The sequence below is a fragment of the Aplysia californica genome, unplaced genomic scaffold, assembly GCF_000002075.1.
Source record: "Aplysia californica isolate F4 #8 unplaced genomic scaffold, AplCal3.0 scaffold00244, whole genome shotgun sequence".
NCBI lineage: Eukaryota > Metazoa > Mollusca > Gastropoda > Aplysiida > Aplysiidae > Aplysia > Aplysia californica.
This window is the reverse complement of record NW_004797514.1, coordinates 218,981-231,228: the sequence shown is the minus strand read 5'-3', so window position 1 is coordinate 231,228 and position 12,248 is coordinate 218,981. Positions and strand designations below refer to the sequence as shown.

At 42.7% G+C, this 12,248-nt stretch overlaps 2 protein-coding genes across 2 annotated transcripts in view; both read left to right on the top strand.

Annotated features, from left to right (window-relative positions):
* Positions 1 to 3,190, top strand: part of LOC101845624 (protocadherin Fat 4) — a 4,642-nt gene extending 1,452 nt beyond the window's left edge. Inside the window, exons 2-3 of the mRNA XM_035970268.1 lie at positions 92 to 469; positions 1,728 to 3,190. Coding sequence (XP_035826161.1) covers positions 92 to 469; positions 1,728 to 3,130 — 1,781 coding nt within the window. The 3' untranslated portion in view covers positions 3,131 to 3,190. The remainder of the gene's footprint in view (positions 1 to 91; positions 470 to 1,727) is intronic.
* A 123-nt stretch (positions 3,191 to 3,313) lies between these two features.
* LOC101845402 (cadherin EGF LAG seven-pass G-type receptor 2-like) lies at positions 3,314 to 11,006 on the top strand. Its single transcript, XM_035970267.1, has 6 exons — positions 3,314 to 3,328; positions 3,965 to 4,999; positions 5,543 to 6,078; positions 6,857 to 7,007; positions 9,561 to 9,743; positions 10,806 to 11,006. Exons 1-6 carry the CDS (start codon positions 3,314 to 3,316, stop codon positions 11,004 to 11,006), a joined length of 2,121 nt encoding a protein of 706 aa, XP_035826160.1.
* Positions 11,007 to 12,248: the final 1,242 nt, after the last annotated feature.

Here is a 12,248-nt window from a genome sequence, read left to right as displayed (position 1 = left end):
GATGACGATGACGATGACGATGACGATGACGATGACGATGACGATGACGATGACGATGATCGAACTAGCTTGCTAAAGCTTCTTACCTTAGTGCCACTCAACGTCTCTAAATGTTTCTTCAATTCAACATCACCTACTTTTCCTCCAGGATCCCTGATCGTGACGGCCTCAGCAACGGACGCAGACTCAGGCACAGACGGGGAGATCGTCTTCTCTCTCCTTGACCCCGACGTGCCATTCGTCCTTGAACCCGATTCGGGTCAGCTGCTTGTCGGTGTGGGACTGGACGCTGAGACCCAGTCCAGTTACGAGCTGGTCCTCCTGGCCACAGACAAATCTACAACCGTCCCGAGATCTGCCTCTGTGACCTTCACCGTTAGTGTGGCAGACGAGAACGATAACTCTCCCTCGTGTGATGTCGTGGGAGAGATTGTTGTCACTCCGGATACCAATATTGGCACGATTTTAGGTGAGAGGTTTCATTATCATCATCATCATCCTTTTTTGTCTGGAAGCATAGCATTTATACAGTCATATTGACACAGTTTTGCACAATGTAACTTACAAACATCGAGACAAAAAAAAAAGAAATAAAAAGGAGTCTTTAACCTTGAGCTTACAGTCACTGCAATTTATATTGTAACTGTAGAAATTCTGCGCCCTCATCTATACGATTTAGGTTATTAATGAGGCGGGCTGCTTCGACCAGCTTGCCAGGGCCCACCCAGATTGAGACAATACAACGACCTCGCAGACAAACGGAGACAGTCAATAAAAGAACCTCCCCCATATAGAAATTAAACTCTCGTCTTTTGCATGGGACCGCGATGTGTTTAACCGCTACACTACAGATACCGACAGACCCTATGACTTTATCAAAGTCAGAATAAACAACAGACGTGCTATAAAACATGAACCTAGGTCAGGGGTTACCAAACTACGGCACGTTAGCCAGATCCAGCTCGTAAGGTCAGTTCGTCTGACGCGTATGCCAACATACGGGGGGAAAACCTGGAAGACTTGTACGTACGTGCTCAGCATTTTCATAAATAATTCTGAAATCTATACACTTTTTCCTGCTTGTTTTTTAGATTTAAATACGTGCGCACTTAGATCTAGTGTGACATAATAATCTCATTGTAACACTAATTAATTTTATAACATTTTTGTAAATTAATGTACATACGTTTGTTGTCTTCAGAGATAGAGATAGATAGATAGATAGATAGATAGACAGACAGACAGACCGACAGACAGACAGACAGACATGAAGAGAGAGAGGGGGATACACGTGCGCGCACGTGTGTGTGTGTGTATGTGTGTGTGTGTATGTGTGTGTATGTGTGTGTGTGCGTGAGTGCGCGCGCGCGCGTGAGTGCGCGCGCGCGCGTGTGTGTGTGTGTGTGTGTGTGTGTGTGTGAGAGAGAGAGAGAGAGAGAGAGAGAGAGAGAGAGAGAGAGAAAGAGAGAGAGAGAAAGAGAGAGATATATATAGAGAGGGTATATTTTTGTATGTTTTTACATGTGTGTGTGTGTTTGTGCGTGTGTGTTTATGTTTGTGTGTATGTAATTTTGTATGTGCGTGTGTATGTTTGTGTATGTATTTACACACTATTGCCATACATGCTTTGAACAATAACAAATCCAATATCTATTTAGATATTGATAAAATCCTCTTCTAACCACTTAGCCTTTATCAAAGAACCCTCACTGTTTATCCTACCACAGGCCAGCTCAACTGTATTGACCCCGACCCAGGCGCCCCAACCCCCCGGTTCACCAAAGTGTCAGGAGACCCAAACAACTTCTTCCTCATCGATGCCGGAACCGGTGAGATCCGATTGGCTACAAGACCGGACGAGGGCATCTATAAGATTCAGGTCGACGTGGAGGACGGAGGGGCTGACCCCTTACTGACCATTAGAATGCCTTTCCAGGTCAAAGTGGAAACTGATCTTCATATTGATACCTTGCCCCTCACTTTGCCTGTGGCTGAGGACACGGGGTGGGGCGACACAATTCTGACTCTTACAGCTGCAGGAGGCTACGGCCCTGTGACTTTCTCTATTATGAGTGGTAATGGTGATGGGGTGTTTCACATAGATAAAATGTCCGGAGCCATTAAACTACTGAAAACTCTTGATAAAGAGGGCACAGATTCTTATGCTCTGGTTATAAAGGCGGTTTCTGTCAATGGGTACAGTGCTGAGAGCAATTTAGATGTTATAGTAACGGATGCCAATGACAATTCTCCAAAGTATTCCAATTCGTACGACAGCGTAAAAGTGTCTGAAGGCGTATCGACCCCAACGTTTTTGAGACAAATCACAGCAACAGATGCAGATACAGGGGCAAATGCGGTGATCAGTTACTCAATTCTTTCCGGGAACGATGAAATGAAATTCTCATATGACTCAACAGGAAACCTGCAAGTGGTGGCTACTCTAGACTACGACCTGACTCAGACATATATCCTGGTCCTCCAAGCCACAGACAATGGTAGCCCCGCCCTCACAGGAACAACCAGTGTCTTCGTGGAGGTGGAAGGAGTCGATGAGCACGTGCCGGTCATCGTGAAGACGAGCAGTGGTCAAATCTTTAAGAGTATAGCCGAGGACGCGGCCGTAGGTGGGGCCTTGTTTCAAATCAGTGCCGCGGACGCGGATTTTGGGTCTGAGATCTCGTTCTCCTTCACCGGAGGCAACTCTGATGGGCATTTCACAATAGATCAAAACTCTGGGGTCGTCTATTTAGTCCTACCCTTAGACAGACAAAATATCCCATCGTATAGCCTCGACATTCTGGTCTCCAACGAGCTAGGGCAGACTGACTCAGCTACTGTGGAGATAACAGTGACGGACGCAAACGATAACGACCCTGTCTTCGACAGAGGCAATTACGTCTTTGAGGTGCCTCATGGGACAGCTGCTGGTGACGTCATAGGTACCCTGGCTGTCAGTGACAGAGACGAGGGCGTGAACGGAAGGTCTACTCTGTCCATCACTTCAGGTGATCCTGGCAGTGTGTTCACCGTCAACGGTTTTTCTATCCAGGCCGCAGCCGTGCTGGATGCTAATGTGGAGGATCTCTACTCTCTGGTTGTAAGTTCTATTGTATATTATTATTTTTGATTGAGATGACATGCAGAATGCTCCACCGTGTTTCTCGGTTAACATAGCATTTAATTTATGCCTTTTGTGATCAGCATGAAACCACCAGATTTGTATTGCTTTATTAGTGTCTGTAATAAAGGCATTATTGGTAACCGTGGAGAGGACGTTTCAAAGACTGAAAATTTGATAGTTCCTACAATCATGACCGGTGTAATGGTATTTCAGATAAAAAGCTTTACATCACATTAACCATAAACAACATATTCCAAAACTGTGTTAGTTTTCAGCGGAGTTTCTAGTTTACACATATTTCATCGGCACGAGAGACCCTAACTTTGATCGCTCTAGTTGGTCAAGTGGGCCTCGAAGTAAAACATATTTTTGACAAGAGTGCGTACAGGTGTCTGTGGTGAAGTGGTTAGGCTCTCCGTTGTGGCACTCTGAAAACGTGAGCTCGATTCCCGAGCACAGGGGGGGGGGGGAGGTTATCGTGTACCTCCTGACTTCTGATACGCTGCACACCTGTCAACCCTGTTGGCCCCGACAAGTACTATCGAAGCAGCCCTGCCGTTAGATATTAATATGTTGGTGGTGGCTTAAAATATCTACAACTTTGATTGTAAATTATAAGACAGCCTACCACTGCTTATACTCAGCAGACAGCCGGGAAATAAATAGGATTCACATCTGGGTCCCCTGCAACTTAGTGCCTTACCGCGTGCGGTTTAAGTGTGCCAAAATTGTCATTAAAAGTAAATTATAACCCCCCCCCTTAAAAAAACAACAACAACATTACCACCATTTCTTCGTGCATCACGATAATCACAACCAGATGTTCCCTGTATCTGATAGACAAGCACCCATCTAACTGTGACCACTATAGAGACCCCATATCTGTTTTACGTTCGAAGTGGATACTTTAGGCCTGTTCTTAACTGTTCTGTACTGAATTTACAGGTCACTGCCACAGACGGGGGTACCCCAGCTAGATTAGCCTCTGCCATTGTAACCGTTCACGTGAGTCCAGAATTTAAGAGTCCAGCGTTCGGATCAGAAACGGACTCAGTGACTATACAAGAGACTTTTCCCTTGGGAAGCCTTGTGTACAATTGTGACGCAACCCATGATGGGGCAACTGATGGGAAAGACGGAGATCTGGAGTACTCAATTATTGCAGGGAACGACGAAAACACGTTTGGTATAGAACTGCTTGAGGGAACTCTTTTAATTAAACGTTCTTTGAGCTTTGATGCCAGAAGCTCTTACACTCTGACGATTCTCGCCACGAATCGATTACGTCCCTCACTTTCGGACACGTTGAAACTTACAGTTGTCGTGACACAAGTGAATCAACACACCCCGGAGTTTACAGACACGTTGTATGTGTTTAACGTGCAAGAAAACGCAGCGATAGGCACTCCAGTGGGTACCGTATCAGCAACCGATGGCGATTCGGGGAGCTTTGGTGACCCGATCTACAGCCTCGAGACTACAACTCACTTCCAGGTAAACGCTAACACAGGGGTCATCACAACGGCCGCCACCATCGATTTTTCGCTAGACCAGAATTTTCATCTAAGAGTTTTCGCAGCGGACAACGCTGGCGTGACGTCGCGGACTGGCACAAGCGTCCTGCTGATTACAGTGAATGACGTCAACAACAACAGCCCTACATTCCCAGCTTCTCCGTACACGCTGGACATTCGAGAGAGCCTACATGCCTCCAGTCCCATCCACGTCCTCGTGGCTTCGGACCTGGACACGGGTACACAGGGCAGTGTCCAGTACAGTCTGACCGCTGGAAATACCGGGGGCCACTTCGCCGTGGACGCTTCTACTGGCGTGCTTTCACTTCAAACACAAGTAAGCATCATCCATTTTATAAATGTGTGCTGACGATGAGATTTTGAAACACGAGTAAAAATATAGAAATAATAAACACGATAATGAATAATAATAACAACAATATGAATGATAAAAATGATAATGACGATGATAATACTACTACTACTACTACTACTGCTACTGCTACTACTACTACTACTACTACTACTACTACTACTACTACTACTACTACTACTACTACTACTACTACTACTACTACTACTACTTATTATTATTATTATTATTATTATTATTATCTTTATTATTATTATTATTATTATTATTATTATTATTATTATTATTATTATTATTATTATTATTATAGATCATCTTCAGCAAAGTAATTACAATTTACTAAATACTTTGCAAACTTTCTATCATGTTCTGGTGTCAAAACAGGAAACCTCTAATTGCTAACAAACACGTCCGCCTCCTAAATGTTTTAAATTATGTCCATGAGAGTGTGAACAAACATGTACATTGAAAAAATGAAGCTATTTTTTCCACAAAACGTGAACATTATGTCTTGTCTTCTCTCTTCCACAGGTGGACTATGAGTCTGGACCACGACAGTACGTTCTGGAGGTAGAAGCCAAGGACGGTGGCAGTCCTAGCCTCACCGGTACCGCCACCGTCACCGTCAACGTGCTAGACGACAATGACGAAGCCCCCAGCTTCTCTCAGTCACGCTATGACGTAGCGGTGTCGTCAGCTCTGACGTCAGGCTCTCTGGTCCACACGGTTCTCGCCACCGACCCGGACAGCGATCAGATCTATTACGTCATACAGAACGGCAATTCCGGAGGTCTATTCTACCTGGACACCACTTCTGGGGAGATTAAGACAACCCCGGGGTTGGCAACGGCGCCAGGAGACGTCTACACCCTGGAGGTGATCGCTGTGGACAATGGGGCTCCTATGTTGACGGGCACTACCACGGTAGAGGTCACGATACAACCTTTAGTAACCCCACCCACTTCAGACTACGCTTTCAGCGTGACAGAAAACCAAAGCATTGGAACCCTTGTGGGGACTATCGCCAAAGACAGCGCTCTGGGTGCCATTAGCTCTTATTCTATTATGTGAGTACGGTGCATTTTTAAGGTCTGCATAAGAAGATGAATTTTAAAAAATTACATTTTTTTTAGCGTCCAGGAAAAACATGTCAATGGTGAACCATGATCGCTGATGTCTATTGCGTATCTGACATTTGAAGAAGATGACAAGTACATTATAATGGTAAATATGTTGTGCCCCCATTGACACACTTTAGTTACTTCTTCGACCCTGCTTTTCAGGGTCAACCCAGGGTGAGAAAGAAACAATGTCCCGGCAGACAGACAATGATACTCGATAGAAGTAATCCCCTTGAGAATGAAACCCTCAAGCTGTGAGTGTGACGGCGAAGAGCGTAACCATTACACTACAGAGGCTAATGAAGATGAATGTAATGCTATATAATCAAGCAGAACGGTAAGTAGGTAGGAATGTAGATAGATACAAGGGTAGGCTCTTATACTCTTGGCGTAAGTATCCCAACTTATAACATAACTGCAGCGATTTGGGTGATCAAATTATATTCTTGTTACAAGTAACATTAAGAACTGGAACTGAGGCTGGATTCTTTCGAAAGTGGCTTTTTCAGTCAATGATGGGCTGCATCAATTAATCAGTTACGGGAATCATTACTGATTATTATTATTATTATTTTGTTTTTAATATTATCATTACAACCTAACATACACGCACAGAATAAGAGATAACAATTTGAATCTTATTGAGTCTGAACAAAAAATCTGTTGATTTCCTGAGAATTTTTCATGCCTAAATTCCCTCTTTTGTTTTATTTCTATTCACAAGAGGTGGGAACATCGCCAACGGCTTCAGCATCATCACAGGTGCTGGCGAGACAGGGGAGCTCCGGACTGCCTCAGTGTTGGACCGGGAGACAGTGTCTCTCTACAGACTCACAGTCCGCGTGCAGGGAAGCCTTGGAGATGTTGAAATCGTTGTGAGTACATTCTTACTTCGTAGTCTAAAACAGCCATATTATGCACTGCTCACAGCCGAACGCTCCATATCCCGGATCCTAGCATGGAGATCATCAGGAGAGAATGCGTCGCTGTTTCGGGCTCTTCCTCTCTACGGCTTTCCTGACGCACCGAGCCCCCTCACCAATGTGAGGTCTCCATGCTAGTCCGACTGTTTTCCTCTGCTGCCAACTCTTAGGATTCATTTCAGCCTGCGTCCTCTTGCTTCAACCAGCTCCATTGACTGGCTTTCTCTACTGTCTCGGGAAGGGAGTTTATGAGTTCGTTACTTTTCTTTTTCGTTAAGTCCTGCCACTCTCATCAACTTACGGACGCTAATTGCTACGAAACCTCTGCATCCTACCTCTACCGGAAAATGGGTTGCTTTCCAACCTGCCTCCTAACATTTTCGACAAGCGCCTCGTAACGGTTTTCTTTCCGCTCATGTGCAGCATTGATATCGTCTTCGTGAGGCAGCGTGAGCTCCTCCAGAAGCACCACTTTCTCTTTTTTCCCCCCATAACACCAAGTCTGGCTTTTTTGTTGTTGGGATGGGGAAGAATGTCTGGAATCAGTTCTGGACAGGGAGGTGGTATTTCTCTACAGACTCACAGTCCGCGTGCGGGGAAGCCTCGGATAAACTTGTTATACAGAATCTTACTTATGGTACAGAAAATACTACAAAGGGTATCGAATTTTCCTAAAATAGTTGAGCCATTCAGTAATGTGATGATAATCGTAATAACTTGTTGGTTGATGAAGAGCCCTTCAAAACAGGGATACATCGGCCACACGTGCATCGATGTTTGACTGCTCGTTCATCACCCAGTTCCTAACACATCATGTTCCAAAGTCCGATGGTTGACATAAAAAAACAACTCACCAAACTCTTCTCCGTAAACTACCAGCTACGTTGTTGAAAATACCTGAATGCGCTTTATTTTCTAAACCTTTGGTCTCTTGTTTCACATAATCTTTTTTCAATGAATTACCAATGTCCGCTTCTGTATCCATGTGAGTTTCCATCCATGCTTTGTAAACGTCTGTCTCTTTTCTCATCACTAAATTCGTCTCAATTATATCTATTAATCTGACAAGAGCATCTTTTTGTTTCTGCTGAGATATTCTAGCCTTTTTTTATCCAAGCCTTTTGGTCTCATATTATCTCCATTTGTGCTAGCAAATCGCAATCTTTTTCTCTCGAGAAGGAAGTCCCCCACCATGATAATTTTTATCATTTCCTTCTTCCATTCCTCTTCCACCCACCTCCCTGGTGCACTTGTCCATTATAATCTTTTCGCAAGAAGTCATTCCTTCTGTATGCATCACAACAAATGTGCAATCCGCTGCCTTCCAGACTCTTACTAAAACACGTCTGATTTTGTAGCGGTAAAACCTGTTGGCTCTTAAAGGACCAAAATTGTGTCGATAGTGCCGTAAAACATCTACCCAATCAATCAATCAAAAAGCTGCCTTCCAATCCTATGTCCATTAACCCCCCCCCCCCCCCCCCCAACACACACTTATTGCTGTCTACAGCTGTAGGAATCTCCGGCAACAATATAGAAAAACATTCTCAAACTCAGGGTCATTTTTAAGAAGATCATTGATAATTTCTGAAAGTGAAATGTTCAAAACATCAGGGTGAAGTGCAGTCGATGATGATAGCCATGGGCAATGCCGTGGCTTCGTGATAGAGGTGAATCGTGGATATTTTGCTGGAGTACAGATGCCATTGTCCGCCCAACCGGATACCCCTTCGGAGTCTGTATAGGTCCAAAGCCATGCAAGGGGGAAATAACAGGGGGACAGGGTGCCTTTGGCAAAAGCTAAGTTATGACTTTGAAGAGAACGTATTCCAAGAAACGTATGGAAAGTATAACCACCGTGTCATACGTCATACTGAATAGGTAAGTGTTGAAGACAATCTTTGCCTTTGCCCGTGGTATAATGATTAGTCTCGTCGGTGTCGCACGTAGAAGACAAGTGTTCGATTCCAGTGTAAGGAGGAACTTTTAAAACTCGAATATCTCCGTCATCATTTTTAAACAGTGAAGCGTTGTACCAGCTTGTACCGCATTCAACCCCAGTTATCCATAATAGGAACGGTCGAAGCAGCCGCCTCCTACACGTCTGAACTGTTTCGAGGGGAGCATAAAATCTTTAGTAAATGTATTACCGTTTGTGTACTATCATCATCATTATTATTTTTATTGTTTATTATCATTATTATTATTGTTGTTATTGTTATTATTCTTAGGCCCCACTACTATTATTGTCATTATTATTATTATTATTATCATCATTAATATTATTATTATTATTATTATTATTATTATTATTATTATTATTATTATTATTATTATTATTATTAAATCTTTTTTATTTTTTTCCCGCCAGGTTCTGGTATCGGTTAATGACGAGAACGACAACATATTATTATTATTATTATTATTATTATTATTATTATTATTATTATCATTATTATTATTATTATTATTATTATTAAATCTTTTTTATTTTTTTCCCGCCAGGTTCTGGTATCGGTTAATGACGAGAACGACAACAGTCCGACTTTCACACCTTCGTCCCTTAACCTGATTGTGGTGGAGAATCTGCCAGCCGGCACGGAGATCGGATCGTTCAGTGTGAGTGACCCAGACACCAGTGGGGTGAACAGTCAGTTCGATTTGTCGATCTCTGGTGTGTTATTTCAGGTGAGTTTATAGTTTCTTCCATTGTCTATCATCTGTTTGTCTGTGTGTGTGTGTGTGTGTGTGTGTGTCTGTCTGTCTGTCTGTCTGTCTGTCTGTCTGTCTGTCTGCCTGTCTGTCTGTCTGTCTGTCTGTCTCTGTCTGTCTGTCTGTCTGTCTGTCTGTCTGTCTGTCTGTCTGTCTGTCTGTCTGTGTACAAATCAATTCACACCAATCAAAGGTTGAATTTTTTTGTCTGTCAGTCACTACATCAAGACTGCCACCAACTACGTTGCAGTATAAGGATTTCACACACTTATTATATAAACTGCAGTAAGGTGTCCATTAGTTACAGTTTCTAATCCTAGTGTTGAAAATGGCATACGTTCGTAAACCTGTCTCATTAACCGTGGCTGTGCTGTAATGATCAGGCTCTTCACTTTGCACGCAGGAGAAGCGAGCTCAAATATATCCCATGTGAGGAAATTATCTTATCGGGTTGCTTTGTTTCTCTGTTGGGATGCACTGCCCCAGTCAGCCCGGTTTGGTCCCTTTTTTTGCAGGTTTAGTTTTTAGTTTTAGTAAGGTTTTACGGCGCTCGCAACTGCATAAGGTCATATGAGCGCCAAGGGGTGGATGTCAACAGAGGAGTCCAAACGGGGAATCAAGTTTACTCTGCTCACCTCTCTAGCATCAAAAGCACAAAGTCTGCTTCAACTATCAAGGCACCCCGGAAATATCCGTTCACAAGGGAGTGACAAACATACAAAAGAAGTAGAAAAAAATAACGATAATAAGGATGGGGAAAGAAAAAGGAGCAGCTCCCCCAATGTTGTCCCGGCACAGTATGAGCATGACATTGATAAATCAGCCAATTTACAATTCTACCATGCATAAGAACATGTTAATATCCCATCTTTAGGAATGGCTTAAAGACAACTTCAGTAATTAGCACTGCCCTGGTTTGGGTGGTTGAGGGGAGGGGGTGTTCAGGTTCAAAGCATCCCGACTTTTGACAGATCAAAAGCACGTCAATGGGGCGTACAGCATCTACAGTCATTCAGTATGTCTTTTCTCCTTTCACAGCATTTTTTCACGGTGTCATCTTCGGGCGTTGTGCGGGTGCTTCGAGAGATAGACTACGAGAAAGGGTACAGGACGTTGGTGTTTGATGTGCTGGCCACAGACAGAGGCTCTCCTGCCCTCACCGGCACCGGCACCGTCACCGTCAGTATAGCGGACGTCACCGAGACCGTCACCGATAGCGGTCAGTTTCATGAAAATTGAAAATATGTTTATCTCTACTAATAGTAAACGCATGAGAAAGAACCTCAAGACTAATTTTTTCGCTTTCTTTATTATTATCAGTTCGATTAAAGACATGCTATAAATAGCGAAAATGATTTCTGTGATGATGAATAGTACTGTGTAGCACTAATTCCCGCTCACCAGCAAGCTCTATTAGCTTTATATTCTATATTGTTGTCCCAAGACACCTAATTGCATTACAAAGAGCAGTCTCAATTTCCTGGGAAGTACACAGTGCAACTAGATCTATACCAACTTGAACAACACCACTCAAATGCAGCTGGGTCTGATGACACACAGATAAGCTATTATTATCACTCTATCATCACGTTTAAACTTATCTGACTTCATAAAGTCGCCACAATCAAGATTTCTTGGATGTTAATTTCTAAAGTGAGGTTAAGGACAAAATTCAAATTTGGCCCACTTAATAAGCAAAGACGCTGTTTTTGTTCTGGGTTACTTACATCATCTGAAGTTGAACCAAAGAGAGCAGTCTACAAGCTCCGCATATCTACAAGAGGAAATGAATGTGGTGCACACCAGATGCCACATTATCACCTTGATCCATATTTTTTCTCTTTTAGAAATTTTCTTCTCCACAGATGCGTCGGTTTTCGTCCAACATTAAAGGACGGAGTAAAATTATAATCATTATCATCATCATTATTATTATCATTATTATTATTATTATTATTATTATTATTATTATCATTATTATTATTATTATTATTATTATTATTATTACTATTGTTATTGTTATAATTGTTACTATAATGATTATAATTACTATTATTACTATGATGATGATGATTTTTTGTTTGTTTCCTTAATGGGCTTGACGGACTCCACGAAGAAATCCCCGAGCGAAAGCGAGGCTCTTTTTCGACTCCATTGTCAATATGCTTAGCGCCAACTCCACTCGTCCAAATAACTCCATTCGAATTGCCATTGTTCCTGGACATTCAATCATATGTTTGACATCCTCCTTCTCTTCCTCCTCCTCCTCCTCCTCCTTCTCCTCCTCCTCCTCTGATGATGATGATGATGATGATGATGATGGTGATGATGATTTTTATTTTTATTTTTATTATTATTTGCATCATCATTACAACGACAATAAGATTTCTTCCATTAGTTGTTTAAAAGACGGTCACTATTGCCTCTTTCCCACAAATCCATCCTTTACAAACTCCAAGTTATCGTTTTTCTTGCATTTCT